Source organism: Nerophis ophidion, linkage group LG06 (assembly GCF_033978795.1).
Source record: "Nerophis ophidion isolate RoL-2023_Sa linkage group LG06, RoL_Noph_v1.0, whole genome shotgun sequence".
Taxonomy (NCBI): Eukaryota; Metazoa; Chordata; class Actinopteri; order Syngnathiformes; family Syngnathidae; genus Nerophis; species Nerophis ophidion.
In genome coordinates this window covers 26,659,253-26,686,168 of record NC_084616.1, presented here as the reverse complement: position 1 = coordinate 26,686,168, position 26,916 = coordinate 26,659,253, and the positions used below count along the sequence as shown (strand labels likewise).

Genomic DNA, 26,916 nt, shown 5'->3' with positions numbered 1-26,916 from the left:
CGGTCTCAGTTGGTTTTTTATGCGTCATATAACGTACACTTATTCAGCCTGTTGTTCACTATTCTTTATTTATTTTAAAATTGCCTTTGAAATGTCTATTCTGGGGGTTGGATTTTATCAAAATATATTTCCCCCAAAAATGAGACTTATACTCTAGTGCAACTTATATATGATTTTTTCCTGCTTTATTATGCGGTGCGATTTATACTCCGGAGGGACTTATCATCCAAAAAATACGGTATTTGGGCCCCCCTTACAAATCCTGAAAATGTGAAATCTAACAAAAAATATAAAATAAACTTGTATTATTCCAAACAAGCCGTTTTGAAAAGCCGTTTGATTACTTGTGACTTTAGTGAGTTTTCCTATATTAAAACACAGTGTTACTGTTCAAACTGTGTATAATTTTACAGTGGCCACATATATAAGATATGCTTGTTAATGTTATGTTTGGGTCGCATTGGAGCGGCGTTTGTATTCTCGGGATGCAAAGGACAGGCAGCATCAGCAGCAGCATGAAGGTAGGACGCTTTTAATCCGTTCATACCAGCAAATTGAAAATTACAAATGTAGCGACCTGCTACGCATACCAAGCAGCAGACAAAAAGTTGTAGTGGGAAATGAGCAAAAACAGTAAACAAAGTTGCGTCGCTAGTAGCGAACTTGCTAGCAAGAAAGTTTTTGCGAGTGAAAACAAAGGTAAACGCAACTGTTTCTGAAGTAGGGTTGTACGGTATACCGGCATTAGTATAGAACCGCAATACTAATGAATCATGTTTGGCACTATATCGCCTCTGAAAAGTACCAGTTTTTGATGAATACTTAGGACGAAAACGCTACTGTATTTGAATATTGATCATTATGGTGGTACTTGGAGAACCAAGTTTCCCCTCAACTGTTCTAACATATTTGTCACTAGGCTGCATATGTAAAAATACAAAAATCTACAACATGCTTGCCAGAGTGGAGACTAATTTGAGCGGGCTAGTCCTGGAGGAGGGCTTCGGCCCATAAATAAGACTGCCCACAAAACAGCGCATTCTGAAGAGACCGTCAGAAAGCGGCTTGAAGATGGTCTGTGAAACATAAAGCATGCAACATTTTGACCAAAGCACCCCCATCACATATTAAGTAGACTGCAGGAAAGTGTTTTAAATGTAGAAAAAATATCATTAAAAAATCCCTTGACTAAATGCTGTCATCCCTCTTTCGCATGTTCCTAATGACAACTGTTGCTCACACAATATAAATAACGCTGGAAATAATCCACAAAGTAAGGGAATTATCAGTTACTATGAATTTTTTCATAGTAAATTCATAGTAACAAGTGACAGTTACTATTAATTTTTTTTACGTGGACTCCGACTTAAACAAGTTGAAAAACTTATTCGGGTGTTACCATTTACTGGTCAATTGTATGGAATATGTACTGAATGGTGGAATCTACTGATAAAAGTTTCAATCAATCAATCAAAACAGTACATGCAAACATGTGGCCGAGAGTGAGTCTGCCTTAAAGTAGCTTGCTGCTTACATCCCTAATTATGCATCTTGTTGCAGGTGCATGTTTCAGATGGTCTGGAAAGTCGCCTAAATGCCTTGGAAGAGTCATACACACAGGCCCAAAAACAGGTGGCCGAGGCCTTGGCTACCGCAGACCAGCTCAAGACATCAGACCTCCCGGCTCAGGTGCTGTCGCTCCACACCGAGATGAAATCCCGCCTGGCTGACATCCAGCAGACCGCTGTGTCTGCAGAGCAGCTGAGCCAGCTGCAGGTGGCGCTACTGGAGAAGACCGAACAGTTTAATGGGGTCAGGCTTCAGTTGGAGGGCCTATCTCAACAAGTTCAAGCTGTTACAGGGCACCTGGAGGAAGCAGATGCCAAACTGGATGAGGTTGCTCCTTTGAAAGACACCCTGCAGGAGCAGGCCGCACAGCTACTTGACCTGAAGTTGCAGCTGGGCTCCTACAAGACTCAGCTGGAGGCCAACACAGCAGAGATGGTGACTCTTAGGTAGGCAAAAGCAGCTTTTTATGCACAAGGGGAAATAGCTCCCCTCCTCTGAACCATAACATTATGTTTGTTTTGTCAAAGCCCTGCTGGCTCCAGGTCACCCTTGGTAGGCCTCATGTCCACATTATGAAAAGATGATGCTCTGTATAACCAGGAATCTCCAAACTATAGCCCGTGGGCTGAATTCAACCTGCCAGCATGCGTGTGTATATATATATATATTTATATGTACATGCATATATACATGCATGTTTTAATTTTCCTGAAGGAACTCTCCTGAAGGAATCAATAAAGTACTATCTATCTATCTATCTATCTATCTATCTATCTATGTATGTATAAATATATATATATATATATATATATATATATATATATATATATACGTACGTACGTGTGTGTGTGTGTGTGCGTGCTTATATACATGTATAAACTGTTTGTGTGTATATATATATATTAGTATGCAGCGTTTGAAAGCTTTAGTCTTAATGCAGCCCACAGGATAACATACATTATATCTTTTTTTGCCGTAAGAATAACATCTTAATAACATTTGTATGCTTTGTTGGCAGAGAATTGCTGCCGAATGAACACTCTCAGCTGGTGGACATGAAGGAGCAGATCAATGCAGTTCGTATCAGCATTCAAGATCAGAAATCGGCCGCCCAAACCCTTCATTTAGACCTCAGGGCTCAGCTCGACAACGTACAGAGACAGGTCACAGAGGTAATACAAAACAAACTAAATTAGGTTTGAACTGGCTGAATCCAGATTAAAAATGTAGTTTTTTTTTTCCTTTTCTCTTGTGGGATGATACTTTAAGTTCAAAAGCAGAGAACTAAATCCTTACATGGCATCTCTTTAGCTTCTCCGTTCTCTGTATCACCAGAGGGAACATCATTAACTTTTCATCTCAGTAAATGAACTAATTGCCTGACATAAATTACTCTATTAGATTCACATCCTGCTTAAATCCATACAACCAATACTAATGGGGGCTTTGTATTAGATGTAACATTTTAGTAGACACTGAAGCTCAAATATGTTTTGCTTATGCCCCACACTTTCTTACCGATCGGAAATTTTCTTACACATGTTTTACTAATGTACTATGTGTGCAGCTATAGTAAATTTATAGACCATAGAGTGCTATGCGATATAATAATTGATATATATTGAGATATATATACACACTCCTCAGCCTTCCCGGTAAGGTTTATTCAGGTGTACTGGAGAGGAGGCTACGTCGGATAGTCGAACCTCGGATTCAGGAGGAACAGTGTGGTTTTCGTCCTGGTCGTGGAACTGTGGACCAGCTCTATACTCTCGGCATGGTTCTTGAGGGTGCATGGGAGTTTGCCCAACCAGTCTACATGTGCTTTGTGGACTTGGAGAAGGCATTTGACCGTGTCCCTCGGGAAGTCCTGTGGGGAGTGCTCAGAGAGTATGGGGTATCGGACTGTCTTATTGTGGCGGTTCGTTCCCTGTACGATCAGTGCCAGAGCTTGGTTCGCATTGCCGGCAGTAAGTCGAACACATTTCCAGTGAGGGTTGGACTCCGCCAAGGCTGTCCTTTGTCACCGATTCTGTTCATAACTTTTATGGACAGAATTTCTAGGCGCAGTCAAGGCGTTGAGGGGTTCCGGTTTGGTAACCGCAGGATTAGGTCTCTGCTTTTTGCAGATGATGTGGTCCTGATGGCTTCATCTGGCCGGGATCTTCAGCTCTCGCTGGATCGGTTCGCAGCAGAGTGTGAAGCGACCGGAATGAGAATCAGCACCTCCAAGTCCGAGTCCATGGTTCTCGCCCGGAAAAGGGTGGAATGCCATCTCCGGGTTGGGGAGGAGACCCTGCCCCAAGTGGAGGAGTTCAAGTACCTAGGAGTCTTGTTCACGAGTGAGGGAAGAGTGGATCGTGAGATCGACAGGCGGATCGGTGCGGCGTCTTCAGTAATGCGGACGTTGTACCGATCCGTTGTGGTGAAGGAGCTGAGCCGGAAGGCAAAGCTCTCAATTTACCGGTCGATCTACGTTCCCATCCTCACCTATGGTCATGAGCTCTGGGTCATGACCGAAAGGATAAGATCACGGTTACAAGCGGCCGAAATGAGTTTCAGATCTCAAGATGGCGGTGCCTGATTGGAACAAACGCTAACATTTAACGAGAAAAATTGCAATAGAGCTACTTGTAACAATTATAGGGCTGCTATTTTATCAATAGGAGGACACACGAGCAATATGCTGAAACATTTGAACACACATCATGCAATAATTACAAATGAAAGTCGCGTTTTGAACCGCTCCAATCTCATCCCAGCTGCAGTAACGTTAGCACGTCATCTGAATACAAGAGGTACTAACTCACCACTTATCATGTTAACGCTATTATTTGTTCAATCGAAATGAATACCTTCTCATTTTTGAGAATGACTAGAAAGAGATTCTGACTGACTCCAAGGGGGACAAATCCCGCTCCAGTTCACGTAAGCTGTTCGATTAATGTCACCAAGCAGCGACTAATGTTGTGGTCAGTTTGCTGCACTACAAAACCCCTAATTGGTAGGTAAATGTTCAATTGTAGTTAGAGAAAAGTTTGATATTTTCCTCCCACCAGATTTTCTCTCAGTCATCATATTATACTCCTGAAAGACTCCAATTTAGCCTCCAACAAATAACGGGAGTTAGATACCTTCTGGTCACAAAGGGTGACCAGAATGATTCTGATTTCAATTTTCCTGCCATTTGTTTACAACTAAATGGAATGCTAACATGGTTGATTCCGACTATTTTGGAGTGGTAATTGTCACCCCACAGCGATCGGTCTGCCACACAATAACTCAATACTAACGAGGGGAAATTACACTTCAACGACTGTCGTTGGCATTGATGGGTGGGATTACTTTGTTTGCATCAAAGCAGTCGTTTTTCTCAGTGTGATAGGGCGAAACTATCCTTGTATAAATATTTGGGGTTGTGACACCAGCCGCTAGACCATTTCTAAACCAATCTAAAAATTTACCATGAATTGATTAACATGGACCCCGACTTAAACAAGTTGAAAAACGTATTCGGGTGTTACCATTTAGTGGTCAATTGTACGGAATATGTACTGTACTGTGCAATCTACTAATAAAAGTTTCAATCAATCAATTAACTGATGAAGCCTACTCTGATGAGAGGCAAAATGTCTTCTAAGATAAACCAAGCAGTCCAGTTGCAATCGATTGAATGCCCTTAAATTAAACAGGTGGAACTCAAAAATTAGTATATGGTGTAAAAGTCCATTCATGTCACCAATTAATTTCAAATGTGAAACTCATATGTGATATTAACTCACTACATGCAAAGTGAAGTATGTCAAGCTTTTTCATGGTCATGATCTTGGCTTACACTTTTTGAAACACCTCATTTTCAATTCAAGGTTTGTATAAACTGTAAGCCACAATAATCAAAATTATAACCAGTAAAGGCTTGACATATCTCACTTTATATGTAATAAGTTAATATCCCATGCTACCAAATGTTACATTCTTGTGTAATTTCCACATTTATTTTGTTGAATTCTACAGAAGAACATTTATTTATTACATTTTTTTTCAAAAAAGCACCTTCATTTGCTTTGCTACGTATGTGACATGTCTGTCGGCTTTGTAAGGTCATGTTACTTCTAAACTAAAATAAATTAAAGCTAATTCACCTTTTATTTCTTTTTTTTTAAATAAGAATTGATTACAGTATTGTTAAAGAACCGAATCGTTAAGCAGAATTGAAAATGGATTCGTAACTGGAAAAATCTTATCAAGTCCCATCCCAACCAATATCCGAGTCTAACTTTAGAGGTATGAATACATCGTTTGTCGACCCTCTGGATCGATCTATATATAGTATGGATCAGTTGATATCCGGTGGAAAGTCATGAATTGGTTGCTTGTATATCTAAAACAAAATATAGCCGCTTCTGTGATGACGTAATATGTGAGTACCGTTTTCGGTTGCAACTGAAACAGCAACATAGCAGACAGCACCAAAATTGTTTATAAAACAAAGAAACCACGATTATTAAATCTAGAGTGTGGTTAAGGTTTGGAAAAAAAATTGGTCTGTTGGATAAAAGTGTGGCCATATTTAACGTTTGGAAAGCAGCGATAAAGTAGCGGCAACACGACTAATCTGAGCACTCACCTGTTGTGAGGGCATCGAGCCACTCAAGCTGGCGCTGAGGGATCTAAGGTTGCTAATGCTAGCTGACCTATCAACTGGCAAGACAAGAGAACACTGATTTGAATTACTTCCAGCTCCGGCTTAGCCACAAGTCTGTGTGATCACATCAATTTTACACTGTTCATTAGGGATGCATACTGAGTACTGGTATATTTTAGGACCGGTTTCTAATTGGATCAGTCCTTCAGGACCGTAAAGATTCTGGACCAATGATACTGCTTCCGGTATTTTCTTATCTAGCTGATTATCATAATTATGACACGCTGTCACTTTGGATTGCAAACACATAACAAACCAGCGTGGAATAATTACAAATAAGAAGCAATACCACACAAAAATGTTTGTAACACAACAAGTCATCCTCAAAAGTCTCTCAAAGTCATGCACACTAACAAGAGTTATACAGTTTCAAGTAAATGCCACTCAAAGGGGAACTGCACTATCGTTCACAATCATTATAAAAGACATGATGACTGAATAATTTTAATAATGCATTCGAAATAGTAATTAAATAAATTAAGTATTTGAGCTTCTACATTGAAGTTGCTGTTTTTAATTTACCTGGTGGCACTTAATTGTATCTTGCAATTGTGTTACTATGGTGTTATAACAGCTCTACTTGATGTTCAGCTTGCTTGCTTTCTTTCTTTCTTTGTATTTAATTGTAGCTACCAGGGTATGGGTTCATACTGAATCGCCATCTAAGGTAGAGACGCACACTCCTTATATATATATCGTTGTGTTTTTGTGCGTGCATGTATATGTTTGTGTATATATATATATATATACACAAATATATACATGCATGCACAAAAAATATATATGTCTATATATTTATATAGACATATTTTATGTGTATCTATATCATTTATTTATCTGTGTATCTATATATGTATATATACATATGTCTGTATTTATATAATGTATGTATGTTATGTGTATATATATATTTATATATATCTATAGATATTTATACATATAATTGATGTATATGTGTATCTCTCTCTCTCTGTATATACAGTATATATATATATATGTAATTGTATTGCACAGCACTACTTGATCTATGTCTATATATACAATATAGTATAATTATACATGTATACGTGTGTATTTATATATACAGTCAAGCCCAAAATTATTCATACCACTGGCAAATTTTGACATAAAGTTACTTTTATTCAACCAGAAAGTTTTGTCTTGATTGGAAATTGCACAGGCATGCGCCAGAAGATAATAAAACAATGTACAATGTTTCTCAGGTTTTATTTACATTTGAACAAAAAGTGGCATGTCCAAAATGATTCATACCCTTAGCAAACTGTCACAGTCCATGGGAAATTATACACCATTCCAAATTTTTCAAGCTGTTCTAAAGCATTTCAGTTACCTTGATTATTTGGAACTAGCTGTTTTAATCAACTCAACAGGTAAAAAAAACAGCAGCTCTTTGTAGTTGGTTTGTGGACAGTCATGGCTAGGACAAAATAGTGGTTTTCAACGAATGGACCAGGAAACTTAATCACAGTAAACGGCACCATGAAACAAGAGCGATACATGTGCAACACATCAGGTGCGCTGATTGATGATTGCCTGCAGCCTTGCAGGCGCGTGGACGCCCTGCGTGCAGGGCAAGCAGGGGCGCTTTTAGCGGAGGTACCGGCAGAGCTTGTGGCAGATGACATGCGGCATTGTGCACACGTCGTTACACAAAATTTAATACAACTAAGTTTACAAACATTCCCCTCGTGCATCCATTCACACTTTGAGCGAAGTTTATTTCAAGATTTTATGTTGCACAGATTAGGACATACTGCACTTTTTTTCCTTCTCTTTAAGATGGTGGGCAATGATTATGCTACATCGGAACAAACAAAGGGAGAACAAGCTCCTGTGGTTGTAGAAGAGGCTATAGAAGAGGCGGAGTCAAACCTTGTGGATGCACAGCCTGAGTCCGATGAGCCAAGTGACCAAGCACTTCCTTCTCCAGAAATGGTACAAACTGACGCATCCCATGCAGAAGAGGAGGAGCCAATCGTGGAAGAACTGGTTGATGACGATGACAATGAGCAAGAAAAGGAGGTGGCTGTAGAAGAAAATGTTGGTCAAAAAGAGGAGGATGAGGGGATATTTGATTCTGAAGAAAATGAGGTTGATTATCCAGAGGAACTATAAGAAGAACATACTAGCAAGAAAGGTGCGTGAAATCAAACCTTCGCAATCTAAAGGATTTTTTGCATCATCACATTCTTGCTATTGTTTCCTCTTCTATTCACAGTGGGTATCAGCAGTGGGGGATTGTCTATGCATCCATCAAGAAGAACTCCCTCGGACTAAAGTGGCAGTTTGACAAATCTAGAAGTATCAGTGCTCGCTGCTTTTGCAGGGTACATCATGTGGCACAGGTGCTCTTTGAAAGACAGATGACGTCATTACCAGATTTCATATCTGTCAACCTCCAAAGCCTTATTCTGTCTTTCGAGTGAGTATTTCTTACTGCTGGAAAATATTGGGTCGTGCATTATCCTTTACTTAAAATCCAAACACATTTGCTGAGGAACTTGAAGCCGTTGGGGTGTTGTCTCGGTGCCATTAAAATGTTTTCCTTTTCTACGCTTTGCATGTGATCGTAAATAAAATGATCGCATAAAGTACACTAGTTGACGTGACATTTGGGGGAATTAACATCTCTGCAACAGCTGCAATACCTAAATATTTACGGGACATTTTCTATTTGTAGGAATGCATGCATTTTTTGCACCCTTTTACAGCTGCAATTTTACATACAATTCACCAAATTGCATAATGTTTGTAATAAGCTAAAAGCATGTAGAAATTTTGAGGAAATATAATTCAAAAAAATGTTCTTAACATTTTTGTTTGGTAAATTAAAAACTAAGCTGCTGTTTCAAGTGTTGAAGAAACTTCAATGTAGGGCTTCTCAGGGACAAAGTATTCTCCTGATACGTGTGTGTTACTCTTATAAGTACGCATAACTAATGTGAATACAAACTAACTGCTGCTAGTTAAGATTACATTTGCCTATGATAAACTTTTCTTTGTTTAAAATCAAGTTGGATTAACTTATTTTCAGCTAATGTACTGTCTTCTGAGGAGGAGTACGCTTTACTATACAAACAGACCAGTAGTCACGTTAAAAAAATGTGTGTTTGGTACATTTTCTTTTGTATTACAGAACTCTTAATCTTACTCTCAGCTATTGGTGACACCACATGACTCTTTCTGAAGTTAACTGGAACGATGTGAGACCGCATCAGCGCCAACAACTACGCAATGCATAAAAAAGCTGTGACACAATTTTAAAACCCTCACAATCAAACTGCTGTGTGTGTATTCATGTTTCACAAATCTGGATTGCACTATTCTTTTTGGACATTGCTGCACATGTTCTTGTGTTCACCCCTAGCAGTGGTTATATTTGTCATAAATAGGAGCCTTTACACATTGTTTTTAAAATAAAATCAATTGTTCTCTTTCTTAAACTGACTCTTGAGTCTTTCTCGCACTTCCGTAGACATTTCAATTCACCATACACGTAAACAGCAGGACTAAAAACATTGTAAGATTATGTGAATGCTATCTTGTACATATAGTAATAGTACAACAATCTGCTGCTTTGATGACATTTAACCAATTACACTTTACTGTTCAGGAATAAGTGGTAGAAAATGGATGGATGGATGCTCAGGGGTGTCTAACTCTCATTTAGCAGTTATGGCTGCTATTAGACGGTTGTTTGTAACAGCAAATAATACAGTATATGAAAATACCTATGCATTTGATTATTACAGTGTATGTTTTATATATATAGAAAAAAAATCTTTGTCGATTTTGCAGCAGAAAAAATGTAAACTCAGTTTCCAGAATGTTACTCTTAAAATGTGTTTGTTTGTTTTAACAACAAATTATGATAAATGGAAAAACAGTAACAGTTAATTTACGGGAAAAAAAAAAGACAGCTTCGTCAGCAGAATATTACTGTAAAATGTGAAGTAATGTTTAAAACACATTACTGTAAATGGAAAAAACAATACCACTGTTTATTTAAAATCTGGCAACTAAACTGACAGTTTTTGGCCGTAAAAAACACTGGTACCGTTTTTTCCATTTACAGTAATACACGGTAAACACAACCATAGATTTTACAGTAAAAAAAAAACAAAGGTTAGCTCATTTGGCAGAATATTACACTACAGAACAGTGGTAGTTTTTTTTTTTTTTTTACAGTAACATGCTGCAAAAACCACCATAATTTTCTTCCGTAAAACCTTTTTACAGTGTACAATTTGATGTGTAACAAGCTTTGAAACCACAAATCAAGCATATATTTAAGTATTCATCGTTATTTCAACCAAAAACAAATGTTTGGAAAGTATGGTAATACATTTTTTGCAATGTTGGATAATACCAAAGTTTAAAAGGTATGCAATTTCATGCAGTACATGTGTTTTTGTCAGTCAAAATGGAATGATTGAATACATTTAGTGAGAAAAAATAAGGTACTTTGTTGCCACATATTATTTTGAGACGTTCAATTGACATATCAAATTATGAGGCGGACCAGATCTGGCACCTTGGCCTTGAATTTGACATGTACTTTATATCTTCTGTCTGACACGATCATCTAGCTATTGGTGCAGTAGTGAAGGAAAAATCAACAAACAAAAAAAAACCACATTATTTTAACGAATAAGCTATGCGTGTTGTAACAAATACATCCTTTGATATTTTCTTACATTTTTTTCATTGATTTAAATCTTTCAGAGGGGGTTCTTATAAATGTACTGCCTGGTTTTAATGGCTTCCAGTCTTCTTCCAAGACCCTTGGTGCAAGCTTGAATAGATTAAATCTGTCTTCTTACTACCTCTGCAAGGGGGTTATTTAACCATTAGGGATTTGTTTGTTTTTCTGTCAGTAAGCAACAGAATTCAAAAAGTTATTGGCAAATTCTGATGAAACTTTCAGGAAATGTCAGAAATGGGATAGAGGCCCGACTAGCGGCTGGCAGCAGCAGTACCAACTCGCGGCGACGAGACCGGCAGGTGACGGAGGTGAGGCCCAAAAGAGGAGAGAGGCTAGCGAGAGGCTTGCCAGGCAGGACGGGGCCCTATCGAAAGATCGGTGTCTTGGGCGTCAGACGGCATCCACCCGGACCAGGCAGCGGCCAGGATCAACATGGGACCAAAGAAGGTGCTCTCTCCTGATGAAAGTGAGGAAATAAGTAGATCGCTCAAATTTTTGACATCAGAAGTATTGATCATAACGGGACACAATTGGACAGTGCTGTAGATCCAGACACACTTTTTTTTTCTCACATGGACAATAATTGTTTATATTATACAGAAGTACAATTCAACACCAACATGAATTCCAAAAACAAACTGTCAATTATTCATATTTACGGCAGAAGCTTGTATGCCAATTTTAACAATATGAAATAATTTTTGGAACAATTTAAAGAACCTTTCAAAATTATTCCTGTATCAGAGACATGGATGGATAAAAAAAAAAAGGAATGGACTTTGGACTAGAAAGATATGAACTCAATATATTAATAGATTAAATAAGAATGGAGGCGGAGTTGCTGTGTATGTGATGAAGGACTTCCATTACAGGGTGGTAAAAAACATGTCACTAGCTATTGAGAAGGTTTTAGAGTGTATAACCATTGAGATATGTCATGAAAGAAGTAGAAATGTATTGATCAGTTGTATATATAGAACACCCAACTCAAGTATTGATGGATTTGAAGACTGGATTAAGGGTACTTTCAATGGAATCAGTCATAATGTACTTTTTTTATGTGGAGACTTCAATATAGATCTCTTGAACCCCAATAAGCAAAAGTCCATTAATGATTTCATAGATACAATGTATAGAATGCGTTTGTATCCCCAGATCACAAGGCCAACCAGAATTGCAAGTCACAGTGCTACACTTATTGATAATATCTTCACTAATGTCTTTGATAATAGCAAAACAAGTGGACTTTTAACAACCGACATCAGCGACCATCTGCCAGTTTTTACTATTTATGATGGGAATTACAAGAAGAAGAACATTGACAAAAAGACTTTTCAAATACTATGCACAGAGGAAAGAATAATTTCCTTCAAGGAGGATCTGAGGAAACAAACTTCGGACAATGTATACAATGAAGATGATGTAGATCAGGGGTCACCAACCTTTTTGAAACCAAGAGCTACTTCTTAGGTACTGATTAATTTGAAGGGCTACCAGTTTGATACACACTTAAATAAATTGCCAGAAATAGCCAATTTGCTCAATTTACCTTTAACTCTATGTTATTATTAATAATGCATGATATGTATCTTTGTGGAAACACTGATCATCTTAGTGATTTCTCACAATAAATATATATAGAAATGAATAAATATCAATATGCAACACTTTATTTTTATATTTTCTATAAGTGCACATTTTTCAAATTGAACATTTTCAAATGATCACTTGACAATCTTGTGAAATCAAAATATCCCATTTTAACTAGCTAGCCACTAACATTTTTTAACAAATCATGAATTACTTTGCACCATGTTTGTACAAATAAAAACTCATGTAAAATACAAGAGTCAACTCTCAAATTAAAAAAAAATCATGTCACACTTTGAACTGGACACCAATTCTGTTATCTGTTTCTTTGTCAGTTAGTGGGAAGCCTGGCATTGCATGCGGTTAACTAGTGTGTTGTACTCTGGTGTGTAACTTGACACTGCAACTCTGAGTGAGTCTTGCAGATGTCCATCAGTGAGGCGTGTTCTGTGTTTGTTCTTGATGAAGTTCATGTCAGAAAAGGCTGAATCACAAAGATAAGTTGAACCCAACAGGCTTGCAACCTTCATAGCTGCTGCGCATACACCACTGTACTTTTCTGTGTCAACAAGGCACCAAAAGTTTGGTGAAGCCTGGTGGGCTTTAAATTTTAAATTGTCAGGAAAGAAGAGGAAGGAATTTAAAAGGTAAAAAGGTATATGTGTTTAAAAACCCTGAAATCATTTTTAAGGTTGTATTTTTTCTCTAAAATTGTATTTCTGAAAGTTATAAGAAGCAAAGTAAAAAAAATAAATGAAATTATTTAGACAAGTCAATCAATCAATCAATCAATGTTTATTTATATAGCCCCAAATCACAAATATCTCAAAGGACTGCACAAATCATTACGACTACAACATCCTCGGAAGAACCCACAAAAGGGCAAGGAAAACTCACACCCAGTGGGCAGGGAGAATTCACATCCAGTGGGACGCCAGTGACAATGCTGACTATGAGAAACCTTGGAGAGGACCTCAGATATGGGCAACCCCCCCCTCTAGGGGACCGAAAGCAATGGATGTCGAGCGGGTCCAACATGATACTGTGAAAGTTCAATCCATAGTGGCTCCAACACAGCCGCGAGAGTTCAGTTCAACCATCTCAAGCGGAGGCGGATCAGCAGCGTAGAGATGTCCCCAACCGATACAGGCGAGCGGTCCATCCTGGGTCCCGACGAGCGGTCCATCCTGGGTCTCGACTCTGGACAGCCAGTACTTCATCCATAATCATCGGACCGGACCCCCTCCACAAGGGAGGGGAGGACATAGGAGAAAGAAAAGAAGCGGCAGATCAACTAGTCTAAAAAGGAGGTCTATTTAAAGGCTAGAGTATACAGATGAGTTTTAAGGTGAGACTTAAATGCTTCTACTGAGGTAGCATCTCGAACTGTTACCGGGAGGGCATTCCAGAGTACTGGAGCCCGAACGGAAAACGCTCTATAGCCCGCAGACTTTTTCTGGGCTCTAGGAATCACTAATAAGCCGGAGTCTTTTGAACGCAGATTTCTTGCCGGGATATATGGTACAATACAATCGGCAAGATAGGCTGGAGCTAGACCGTGTAGTATTTTATACGTAAGTAGTAAAACCTTAAAGTCACATCTTAAGTGCACAGGAAGCCAGTGCAGGTGAGCCAGTACAGGCGTAATATGATCAAACTTTCTTGTTCTTGTCAAAAGTCTAGCAGCCGCATTTTGTACCAACTGTAATCTTTTAATGCTAGACATGGGGAGACCCGAAAATAATACGTTATAATAATCGAGACGAGACGTAACAAACGCATGGATAATGATTTCGGCGTCTTTAGTGGACAAAATGGAGCGAATTTTAGCGATATTACGGAGATGAAAGAAGGCCGTTTTAGTAACGCTTTTAATGTGTGACTCAAAGGAGAGAGTTGGGTCGAAGATAATACCCAGATTCTTTACAGAGTCACCTTGTTTTATTATTTGGTTGTCAAATGTTAAAGTTGTATTATTAAATAGAGGTCGGTGTCTAGCAGGACCGATAATCAGCATTTCCGTTTTTTTGGCATTAAGTTGCAAAAAGTTAGCGGACATCCATTGTTTAATTTCATTAAGACACGCTTCCAACTGACTACAGTCCGGCGTGTTGGTCAGCTTTAGGGGCATGTAGAGTTGGGTGTCATCAGCATAACAGTGAAAGCTAATACCGTATTTGCGTATGACGTCACCCAGCGGCAGCATGTAGATGCTGAAGAGTACAGGGCCAAGGACCGAACCCTGGGGAACTCCACACGTTACCTTAACATAGTCCGAGGTCACACTGTTATGGGAGATGCACTGCATCCTATCAGTAAGATAAGAGTTAAACCATGACAGGGCTGAGTCTGACATACCAATTCGTGTTTTGATACGCTCTAATAAAATATTATGATCGACGGTATCGAAAGCAGCGCTAAGATCGAGAAGCAGCAACATAGATGACGCATCAGAGTCCATCGTTAGCAATAGATCATTAGTCCTTTTTGCGAGGGCTGTCTCAGTAGAGTGATTAGCCCTGAAACCGGATTGAAAGGTTTCACATAGATTGTTAAACGCTAAGTGTTCATTTAGCTGCTCTGCAACAATTTTTTCGAGGATTTTCGAAATAAAGGGAAGGTGAGACACCGGTCGGTAGTTTACCATGAGGTCAGGATCGAGGTTAGGTCTTTTAAGGAGAGGATCAATAACCGCTTTTTTGAATGCTAGGGGAACAGTGCCCGAGGAAAGTGATAAGTTTATAATATTTAGCACTGATGGACCTAATAATACAGAAAGCTCCTTGATAAGTTTCCCAGGAAGTGGGTCAAGTAAACATGTTGTTTGTTTTATTCCATTTACACGTTGTAACAATCCTTCTAATGTTATTTCATCAAAACGAGAGAAACTATTTTGGATATTTGCAGAATCCGCCGTATATACAGTCGTATCTGTGTTACTATAACCCAGTTGTAGCTGGGACGCATTGTCTTTAATCTCCTTTCTAATAAGTTCAATTTTCTTATTAAAGAACTTCATAAAGTGAAGACCAAGTCTTTAAAACATTTTCTTGGATTTTCAAATTCTATTTGAGTTTTGTCTCTCTTTGAATAAAAAATGTCGAACAAAGCGAGACCAGCTTGCTAGTAAATAAATACAATTTAAAAAATACAGGCAGCTCACTGGTAAGTGCTGCTATCTGAACTATTTTTATAACAGGCCAGCGGGCTACTCATCTGGTCCTTACGCGGGCACCACGTTGGTGACCTCTGATGTAGATGATGCATATGGGAAGTTTTTCAATACCTTTCTAACACTCTATGATAAGCATTGTCCTTGGAAAGAACTTAGTAAGAAGCAAACGAAAAACAACCAACCATGGATGACAAAAGGACTGAGAAATGCTTGTCACAAAAAAAAACCACATTATATCAAAAATGTATAACAGAGATCTATAGAGGCAGAAAATAAATATAAGAAATATAAACACAAGCTAATTGGTATACTACGAACATCTAAGAGAGAATACAACAATCAAGTATTAAACAAGAACAGAAAAAACATGAGAGCAACATGGGACATCCTAAATAGCATCATTAAAAATGGTGCTGAGAAAGATTACCCCCAGTACTTTCTAAATGGAAATACAAAAAATTACAATATAAACCAAATAGTTGAACGTTTTAATAATTACTTTGTTAATATCGGAAATAAATCTGGAACAAAGAATCCCAAATGCAGATGATGGGGCAGTTGAGAACATGAGTGAGCTCAGACACAGAAATCCCAATTCCATATTTTTTAAGAATGTGACAAAAGAAGAAGTAATCAAAATTTTAAAAAATTGTAAATCTATGACCTCAACCGACTGTCATAGAATAGATATGGTAACCATAAAAATGGTTATAGAAGACATTTCAGAACCTCTGACATGACATATGACATATTCCGGGTCAACGTGAATGACTGCTCGCTGACTGCTCTTGTTGCAAAAAAGCTAAGTATCGTTCTATCTGTGTGATTTTAACTGTTTTGCAGCTTTATTTACAACTTATCGAACATATTTAATAGTTCAATTTAACTTGCAAATCACCCGATCTCTGTCTCACCACTTCGCCCTCAGCTAGCTAGCTGCTAAGCTAACGAGGCTAGCGGAGAAAGGCAGCGCCGGTCTGAAGGAAGCTTCTCCCCCGCCACCGTGACCACCACTTCCCGAAGACAGCTGGCACCCCACTCGGCGACGGAAAGTTTCTGTGAGTATGGCTTCCTGCGCTTCGTGCACTTTACTCATGGATAGGTTGGCTTTGCTAGAGAGCCGTGTCCGCCAGTTAGAGCAGTGTAATTTCGTAACTTTAGATGTTGCGGACACATCTGCTAGCGTTAGCTGTAGCGAGCTAACTAGCCCAGCTTGTAGCAGCCCTAATCGGCCTACAAGCTACGGTGTACCGGTTGAGACGCATAATAGATTTAGCCCTTTAGCTAGTCCTACACCCCAGTCTACCGGGCACCACACTTTAGTTATAGGGGACTCCATCACCCGAAACATAAAGCTTAGCAAACCAGCCACAATTAAGTGTATTCCCGGGGGCAGAGCACCTGACATTGAAGCTAATCTTAGGGAGCTAACTCGCAACAGGTCTAGTAAGCACGTACGGCAGGCTAACCGCACCACTAGTTATGCGAATATAGTAATACACGTTGGCTCCAATGACGTTAAGATGAGACAATCAGAGATTACAAAGAGAAACATAGCCAGGGCTTGTAATCTCGCCAGAAAGATGTCCAGGCATCGAGTAATTGTCTCTGGCCCCCTGCCTGGGAGAGGCAATGATGAGAGATATAGCAGATTAGTCTCTCTTAACAGGTGGCTGGATAGCTTCTGCAGACAACAGGGATTTACGTTTATTGATAATTGGCCCTCTTTCTGGGGCAAACCTGGCTTGCTGAGGAGAGACGGCCTTCACCCTAACCAGGAAGGCGCTATCCTCTTGTCTCGGAACATAGACTTCGCATTGAGCCACATTTGACTAACTGCACTAGAGCAAGCCCGGTCACAGGCAATTACAGAGCCTGCTAGCCTGGGTATGGAGTCAGTTAAGTTAGAACTAGCCAGCGCCAGGCTGGATGATCCCTGTACACATAGCAATTTTCGTAGAATAATACACAACTCACAAAATGTTTTTTCTACTGTGTCTATGACTTCGTCAGAGTTAGACATGCGTTCTACTGAGGTGGCAAATTATGATGCGTTCAGTTTATCGCAGCGCCAAGTAGACAATCTGAAAATTCCCGTCATATCAATTCCTAGATATGGTCGTAATTATTTTAAGTACACTGCGCATAATAAACGCAACATTATTAATATTGCTACTACGGATAATTTTATCAACAACTCCTTAAAACAGCCCACTACCTATAATATGGGCTTTCTAAACATCAGATCTTTGTCTCCCAAAACGTTATTAGTCAATGAGGTCATTAGAGACAACAACCTTAACGTCATCGGTCTTAGCGAAACCTGGCTTAAACCAGACGACTTTTTTGCGATAAATGAGGCATCCCCTCCTAACTATACGAATGCGCATATTGCCCGTCACCTCAAAAGGGGAGGGGGTGTCGCACTAATATACAACGAAAACTTTAACTTTAGTCCTAACTTAAATAATAAATATAAATCGTTTGAGGTGCTTTCTATGAAGTCTGCCACACCTCTGCCTCTGTGCCTGGCCGTTATCTACCGCCCCCCAGGGCCCTATTCGGACTTTATTAGTGAATTCTCAGAGTTTGTTGCTGATCTAGTGACGCACGCCGATAATATAATTATAATGGGGGACTTTAATATCCATATGAATACCCCATTGGACCCACCGTGCGTGGCGCTCCAGACTATAATTGATAGCTGTGGTCTTACACAAATAATAAATGAACCGACGCATCGCAGCGGTAATACGATAGACCTAGTGCTTGTCAGAGGTATCACCGTCTCCAAAGTTATGATACTCCCGTATACTAAAGTAATGTCCGATCATTACCTTATAAAATTCGAAGTTCAGACTCATGTTCGGCAAGCTAATAATAATAATAACTGCTATAGCAGCCGCAACATTAATGCTGCCACAACGACGACTCTTGCGGACCTACTGCCCTCGGTAATGGCACCGTTCCCAAAGTATGTGGGCTCTATTGATAACCTCACTAACAACTTTAACAACGCCCTGCGCGAAACCATTGATAGTATAGCACCGCTGAAGTTAAAAAAGGCTCCAAAAAGGCGTACGCCATGGTTTACTGAAGAAACTAGAGCTCAGAAATTATTATGTAGAAAGCTGGAACGCAAATGGCGCACGACTAAACTTGAGGTGCACCATCAAGCATGGAGTGATAGTTTAATAACTTATAAACGCATGCTTACCTTAGCTAAGACTAATTATTACTCAAATCTCATCCGCATTAATAAAAACGATCCAAAAATTTTTGTTTAGTACAGTAGCATCGCTAACCCAACAAGGGACTCCTTCCAGTAGCTCCACCCATTCGGCAGATGACTTTATGAAGTTCTTTAATAAGAAAATTGAATTTATTAGAAAGGAGATTAAAGACAATGCGTCCCAGCTACAATGGGGTTATAGTAACACAGATACGATTGTATATACGGCGGATACTGCAAATATCCAAAATAGTTTCTCTCGTTTTGATGAAATAACATTAGAAGGATTGTTACAACGTGTAAATGGAATAAAACAAACAACATGTTTACTTGACCCACTTCCTGGGAAACTGATCAAGGAGCTTTTTGTATTATTAGGTCCATCAGTGCTAAATATTATAAACTTATCACTTTCCTCGGGCACTGTTCCCGTTGCATTCAAAAAAGCGGTTATTCATCCTCTCCTTAAAAGACCTAACCTCGATCCAGACCTCATGGTAAACTACCGACCGGTGTCTCACCTTCCCTTCATTTCGAAAATCCTCGAAAAAATTGTTGCAGAGCAGCTAAATGAGCACTTAGCGTTTAACAATCTATGTGAAACCTTTCAATCCGGTTTCAGGGCAAATCACTCGACTGAGACAGCCCTCGCAAAACTGACTAATGATCTATTGCTAACGATGGACTCTGATGCGTCATCTATGTTGCTGCTCCTCGATCTTAGCGCTGCTTTCGATACCGTCGATCATAATATTTTATTAGAGCGTATCAAAATACGAATTGGTATTTCAGACTCAGCCCTGTCATGGTTTAACTCTTATCTTACTGATAGGATGCAGTGCGTCTCCTATAACAGTGTGACCTCGGACTATGTTAAGGTAACGTGTGGAGTTCCCCAGGGTTCGGTCCTTGGCCCTGTACTCTTCAGCATCTACATGCTGCCGCTAGGTGACGTCATACGCAAATACGGTATTAGCTTTCACTGTTATGCTGATGACACCCAACTTTACATGCCCCTAAAGCTGACCAACACGCCGGACTGTAGTCAGTTGGAAGCGTGTCTTAATGAAATTAAACAATGGATGTCCGCTAACTTTTTGCAACTTAATGCCAAAAAAACGGAAATGCTGATTATCGGTCCTGCTAGACACCGACCTCTATTTAATAATACAACTTTAACATTTGACAACCAAATAATAAAACAAGGTGACTCTGTAAAAAATCTGGGTATTATCTTCGACCCAACTCTCTCCTTTGAGTCACACATTAAAAGCGTTACTAAAACGGCCTTCTTTCATCTCCGTAATATCGCTAAAATTCGCTCCATTTTGTCCACTAAAGACGCCGAGATCATTATCCATGCGTTTGTTACGTCTCGTCTCGATTACTGTAACGTATTATTTTCGGGTCTCCCAATGTCTAGCATTAAAAGATTACAGTTGGTACAAAATGCGGCTGCTAGACTTTTGACAAGAACAAGAAAGTTTGATCATATTACGCCTGTACTGGCTCACCTGCACTGGCTTCCTGTGCACTTAAGATGTGACTTTACGGTTTTACTACTTACGTATAAAATACTACACGGTCTAGCTCCAGCCTATCTTGCCGATTGTATTGTACCGTATGTCCCGGCAAGAAATCTGCGTTCAAAAGACTCCGGCTTATTAGTGATTCCTAGAGCTCAAAAAAAGTCTGCGGGCTATAGAGCGTTTTCCGTTCGGGCTCCAGTACTCTGGAATGCCCTCCCGGTAACAGTTCGAGATGCTACCTCAGTAGAAGCATTTAAGTCTCATCTTAAAACTCATCTGTATACTCTAGCCTTTAAATAGACCTCATTTTTAGACCAGTTGATCTGCCGCTTCTTTTCTTTCTCCTATGTCCCCCCCTCCCTTGTGGAGGGGGTCCGGTCCGATGACCATGGATGAAGTACTGACTGTCCAGAGTCGAGACCCAGGATGGACCGCTCGTCGGGACCCAGGATGGACCGCTCGCCTGTATCGGTTGGGGACATCTCTACGCTGCTGATCCGCTTGAGATGGTTTCCTTTGGACGGGACTCTCACTGCTGTCTTGGAGCCACTATGGATTGAACTTTCACAGTATCATGTTAGACCCGCTCGACATCCATTGCTTTCGGTCCCCTAGAGGGGGGGGGTTGCCCACATCTGAGGTCCTCTCCAAGGTTTCTCATAGTCAGCATTGTCGCTCGCGTCCCACTGAATGTGAATTCTCCCTTCCCACTGGGTGTGAGTTTTCCTTGCCCTTTTGTGGGTTCCTCCGAGGATGTTGTAGTCGTAATGATTTGTGCAGTCCTTTGAGACATTTGTGATTTGGGGCTATATAAATAAACATTGATTGATTGATTGATTGATATCAGTAACGTATCATTTCTAACGGGCAAATTCCCTGACAAAATGAAAATTTCAAAAGTTGTACCTATTCATAAGAATGGAAACATACACCAGTTCACTAACTACAGACCAGTTTCCTTACTTCCACAATTCTCCAAAATCATGGAAAAACTATTCAATAGCCGATTAGACAAATTCATCAACAAAAGGAGGACGCTCGTGGAGAACCAATTTCAATTCAGAGCAAATATCTCAACATCAATAGCATTAATCAAAATAACAGAGGAAATAACCAATGCATTAGACGGTAAAGAATGTGCGGCCGCAGTATTCATCGAATTAACAAAAGCATTTGACACAATTAATCATGATATTTTAATACAAAAACTAGAACGATATGGCATCAGAGGTTTGGTCTTGAACTGGGTAAGAAGCTATTTAACCAACAGGAAGCAATATGTGAAGATGGGTGAAAATATTTCAACACGGCTAGATATATCTTGTGGTGTACCCCAGGGATCAATAATAGGACCAAGATATTTAAATCTTTATATAAACAACATTTGTAAAGTTACAAAGGACTTGAAGTTTGTTTTATTTGCAGACGACACAACTGCTTTCTGTTCAGGAGAGAACACACGGAAGATAATACAAATAATAACGGAAGAAATTAACACATTTTAAAAATGGTTTGATAAAAACAGACTATCTTTGAATCTCAGTAAAACTAAAATAATGCTATTTGGTAACAGTAGAAAAGAGCATCAGACACGAATACAAATAGACGGAGTTGATATTGAAAGGGTAGAAGATACCAGATTTTTGGGAGTATTAATAGATGATAAAATGAACTGGAAATCTCATATACAAAACATACAACATAAGGTGGCAAAAAACATTTCAATAATGAATAAAACAAAATACGTCCTGGGCCAAAAATCACTTTATATTCTCTACTGCTTGCTAGTGTTACCATATCTGAGTTATTGTGCGGAAATATGGGGAAACAACTACAAATGTGCGCTACATTCGTTAACTGTTAGAAAAAAGATCAATTAGAATAATACAGAATGTTGAATATAGAGAACATACAAACCCTTTATGTATTGAGTCAAAAATATTAAAGTTTGGTGATTTGGTAAAATTGCAAACAGCTAAAATGATGTACATAGCAAATTATAATCTGCTACCAAAGAATGTACACCAATTCTTCTCAACTAAAGAGGAGGAATAAAACCTTAGAGGAAAATGTAATTTTAAACATTTGTATGCACGTACAACACTTAAAACCTTTAGCATATCAGTATGTGGAATTAAATTATGGAATGGATTAAGTAAAGAAGTTAAACATTGTACTGATATGATCCAGTTTAAGAGGCTGTTCACATTAATGGTGCTTACAAAGTACAAATGAGAAGAATTATGAGAAACACTGTCAACCTTATTGAAAATAAGATATTCTATATATCAGTATGTTAACAATGACTGGATTAATTAATTACATACTACAAAACTGTTGTATTACTCATGCACGGATATCATTTTACTATTTTACTATAAAAAAGGTCAGTAAATGAAGGTACAGTATGTATTTGTAAACGCTCTGACGTGGTAAAGGGGTAGGATTAAATAAGCTTTGCTTCTTCCTACTCCTTTTCGGACATGATGTAATGTGAAATGATATGAAATTTTCTGATGTATTATGCTGGAAGTATGTTCATGTTTGAAATAAACTAAGAAACTTTCAGGAAATGTCAGAAATGGGAACAAGTGCTTTCGATTTTGGGGGTGGTCCAGATCACCGTCTGCATTCAGGATTTTTATTTAAGGATGTTTGTTTAGTTTAGTTTAGTGTTTATTTGAAGGGAAAATGCACGGATCCATTAAGCTCAAAGACAGATATGTTCTGCACCGGATTATAGCTAAATAACTCATTTCCATTTACAGTCCCTAGCTACCTAAATTAAACCGATACTAAAATCATGCAATAAAGTTATAGCAATAAAGCGTGTAATCAAATTAAGAATAATCATAAAATGTCCTTACATTGATACATACTTAATATACATTACAACCACACCTCATTTACATCATCACACAAAGACAATACATGCTCTTGTTCACATCTGTCATCATTTGTAAAAACAACCATGATTTTAACACACACCTCACAGTTTACAACAAAATGTTCTCATGCATAAATATAATACACATTAATTTGACATGTCAAACATAGTGCCCACCTCAGTGACGGTGTGAGCAGCTTTGATTGCTCCAAAGTCCCTTTTCAACTTCAATTGTGAATGTAGAGTAATCTTTGAGACTTTTAAAATTTGTTGTGAGGTCGTTCCATTCCTTTACCGCTTTATATGAAAAGGCTGATTGTGCAAAAGAGGTTTTACATCTGGGTATGCTACACTGCGCCCTGGTGGAGGTTTGTGTGTTTCTAGTTGTCACGGCTGATGTAAACTGGACAAAGTGCTTAAGTGGCGCTGGTGCAGTGTTATTTAGGACTCTATGGGCCATTCATATTGATGCTAATCTTTGAATGTTAGCAAAATTTAAAAATCTATATTTTTGGAGAACAAAACATTGATGGTGGTTTACTATTAGGCAATGAGGCCTAACGGAGTTTAATGCATGTTAACATTCTTCTATTCAGACAAGTGTAACAAACTGTAGATTAAGATTGTTTAACCCTGACATGTTTTCAATATCATATGCAGATTTTCTCAGAGATGTCAGCTAACCATTCTGACGACTATCAGCTGTACCTCCTACGACAGGGGCGTCCAAAGTGCATGCCTCAATATGTTCTGAAAATGAAGTCAATGTATTATTAAGGAGGTATATTAAATATATACATCACTAACAGCCTTTAACTTTGTCACCTGTAACACAGACGCTAGCATGTACATTAAATTGCTCAAAGTCCCCCCCTGCTTTCTTTCATGTTTCAGTATGCAGCCCTTGGTGGGAAAATTTTGTACACCGCTGTTCTAGGCCAACCCGTTACAAGTAACACCAGGTGGTACATTCTCTGTGGCTTTCTTTCTTCCTAGTGTTGAACTGGTCTGCAGTCTAACACATGATAACAACTACTCATCATGGCAGATAAAGGGTCCCACGCCGCAAGTTCCTTTTGTCAAGGTGAAAAAACTCCATATATTACACCCAAAACGTGTCAATAATTGGTATGTATCGGTATATGCTTGAAGGCTTGGGGCCATCATTAAATAAGTGTTCTACCACGTATCCTATTTGGAGACTGAGGTGAGCTGGAGCATAGCCCAGCTGATTTTAGGGGAGAGGCAGACTACACCCTGGACCAGTCGCTACCGTCGATACAGTATAGACACAAATATGGGCACAAATATGGATGAATAATCTTGCTGGTAAATTCCAAAGCCAAACTCCACATTGGCTGATCATCTGACAATAAAATAAGATCCAGCTGTGGAAGTGAAACTTGTTGGTTGTTGGTGTGCACTTTGTATAATTGGACTTTCACCACATGATTACTGGCTGAAATATGATGTTTGTGCCCTTAAAGCATCTGATTCATTCTTTGGCACATTGAAAGTTGCCATTGATTTTTTGTGGATGAGTGTGTGTGAGTGTGTGTGTGTGTGTGTGTGTGTGTGTGTGTGTGTGTGTGTGTTTGTGTGTGCTCCTCCCCATGCACTATATCGTGTTTCCGTCCATCTCTCCGTCTCAGCCTCTCCCTGCTGCAGTGTTTTATCTGTGACCTTCTGCTAAAGAGCATGCAGGCCTTTGTCCCCAGGTAGGTTTCTCAATTTCTTAACTTCCTAATCTACTTTCTGTCTTGGCAAAGTTCCTAGTCCTCCCGTGATAATATGCGTGTGCAGGTGCTGAGATTATTACGACAGGAAACGTAATTAGATATCCTCCCACAGCGACATGGTCATCTTTTTTAAAATGTTATTAGTTCATTCCTCGCAGTTGCATGCTTGGTGTATTTTATTAAGGAGATCAAGTGAACTTAGTGAAGTATGACAGACTTTTCATGATAATATTTAATGTTGTGTGCATCAGTACACCTCTAGTTATGGTTTTAGCCTCATAATTATGCAGTGTCATGGAGTCCACGTCCTCTGACTTTACACTGTAGATTCAGCAGAGTGCGCTGCTGACCGGCTTGTCGATTTTTCAGTCAGGATTCAGAGAGACTCCATCCACACTTGCACTAAAAGCCCGCAGCAAAGAAACTTAAGCTTCGCCACTGATAAAATGCTCAGCTCTTCTGCTCTGTGACGCCCCTCAGAATTCATGCTGAAACCATTAAACGTATACAGCTGACCCAAAATGATTCATACCCTGGACAAATGTTTAATTAGTGATTTTTGGATGTTGTTTGGTAAAAAAAAAAAAATGCTGGAAATGTTTCACTGTTATATGACAAAAACTTCAATGTCCAATATGAATCATTCAAACTATATCTGTGTTGGCCCTGCGATGAAGTGGTGACTTGTCCAAGATGTACTGTGCCTTCAGCCTGATTGTAGCCGAGATAGGCTCCAGCACCCCCCGCGACCTCGAAGGGAATAAGCAGTAGAAAATGAATGGATGGCATATTGAAATATGTCAATGCATATATCATATTAAATGGTTGATGCCTTTGTAGTATTTATTTTAATTTGAAATACAAATGTTTTCAAATGTACGAATATAATTGCCTCTGTGATGGAGCTTCTAACTCAAAATACTTACATCTCAAATCAATGTCTACCAACAACTGTAACATGCCTTTTATAAAGAAAAACAAACTTTTCAATAAATATTGTGTAAAAACAATACTATATAGACGGTACTACTAACAACTACCGTAGTTTTGTTAAGTAATGTAGTATTAATGTACAACATTGACCTTGGAGACTAGTGGACTTGTACCGTATTTCCTTACAGCTTGTTCTCCATATTTTCATGGATAAATGTCACTCAATTAGATATTATTTTAAAATTGTTGTCTGGCACGAGACTCCTTATGCTTCAATATGGTGCGGACTTTAAGCACAAACTGCTTCACCAAGTCGATTACGCGCTTTGTCATGTTTTAAGGATTTTCTGTCTTTACTTCAATTGATACCATTCACTTCTTCTCAGCCTTCACACTCACTTTCTTCTTTCCCATAGATAGAAAAACAAAGTTAAGTAGACCAGATGTTTTGGACAGATATTACGGGGTTCACTTTGGCATTTGCTACATCAACTAATGGTAGGATACTTGTAACCCAAATTTTTGCTTGCAATTTCAAGTATGACAATTAGCTAAGAGACGACTTTTATCTAAAAACTCTCTTAAATTGAGGTACCACTGTATATGAAAATATAAGGAAGAAGATGCTAATCATATTCCTTTGTTTGTAAAAACAAGGATTAAATATTATTTGATATCATTGCTTTTTGCTGTTGACGTTCCTCCCCGTACTATTGTGCTTTAAAGATTGCAAGTATGTGTTTTGTAGGCTATTTTCAAATAAAAATAAATAAATGAGCTTGCCTTTAAAAGCGGGTCACCACTTCATGACAATAAGAACATTTTGAGAGA

The 26,916-nt window shown here is 38.9% G+C and overlaps 2 protein-coding genes across 8 annotated transcripts in view; both read left to right on the top strand.

Annotated features, from left to right (window-relative positions):
* The window catches only part of zgc:66479 (uncharacterized protein LOC327541 homolog), a 29,249-nt gene extending 5,993 nt beyond the window's left edge, over nt 1-23,256 (top strand). Inside the window, exons 2-6 of one of the 4 annotated variants that reach the window (XR_009807119.1) lie at nt 1,561-2,015; nt 2,588-2,741; nt 8,075-8,432; nt 8,514-8,717; nt 9,432-9,738. Coding sequence is in view for 3 of the 4 variants with exons in the window: in XM_061903239.1 (XP_061759223.1) it covers nt 19,120-20,826 (1,707 nt within the window). In the remaining variant the exon portion in view is untranslated. Of the gene's footprint in view, nt 1-1,560; nt 2,016-2,587; nt 2,742-8,074; nt 8,433-8,513; nt 9,739-11,222; nt 11,467-16,693 lie in introns of those variants that run through there. The other 3 variants (XM_061903241.1, XM_061903239.1, XM_061903240.1) reach the window with 3 other exon arrangements.
* Nucleotides 23,257-24,995: 1,739 nt separating this feature from the next.
* Nucleotides 24,996-26,916, top strand: part of LOC133554448 (protein phosphatase 1 regulatory subunit 12B) — a 57,558-nt gene continuing 55,637 nt past the window's right edge. The window contains exon 1 of one of the 4 annotated variants that reach the window (XM_061903238.1): nt 24,996-25,131. In XM_061903238.1, the coding sequence (XP_061759222.1) occupies nt 25,112-25,131 (20 nt within the window). In that variant the 5' untranslated portion in view covers nt 24,996-25,111. The remainder of the gene's footprint in view (nt 25,132-26,916) is intronic. The other 3 variants (XM_061903237.1, XM_061903235.1, XM_061903236.1) reach the window with 3 other exon arrangements.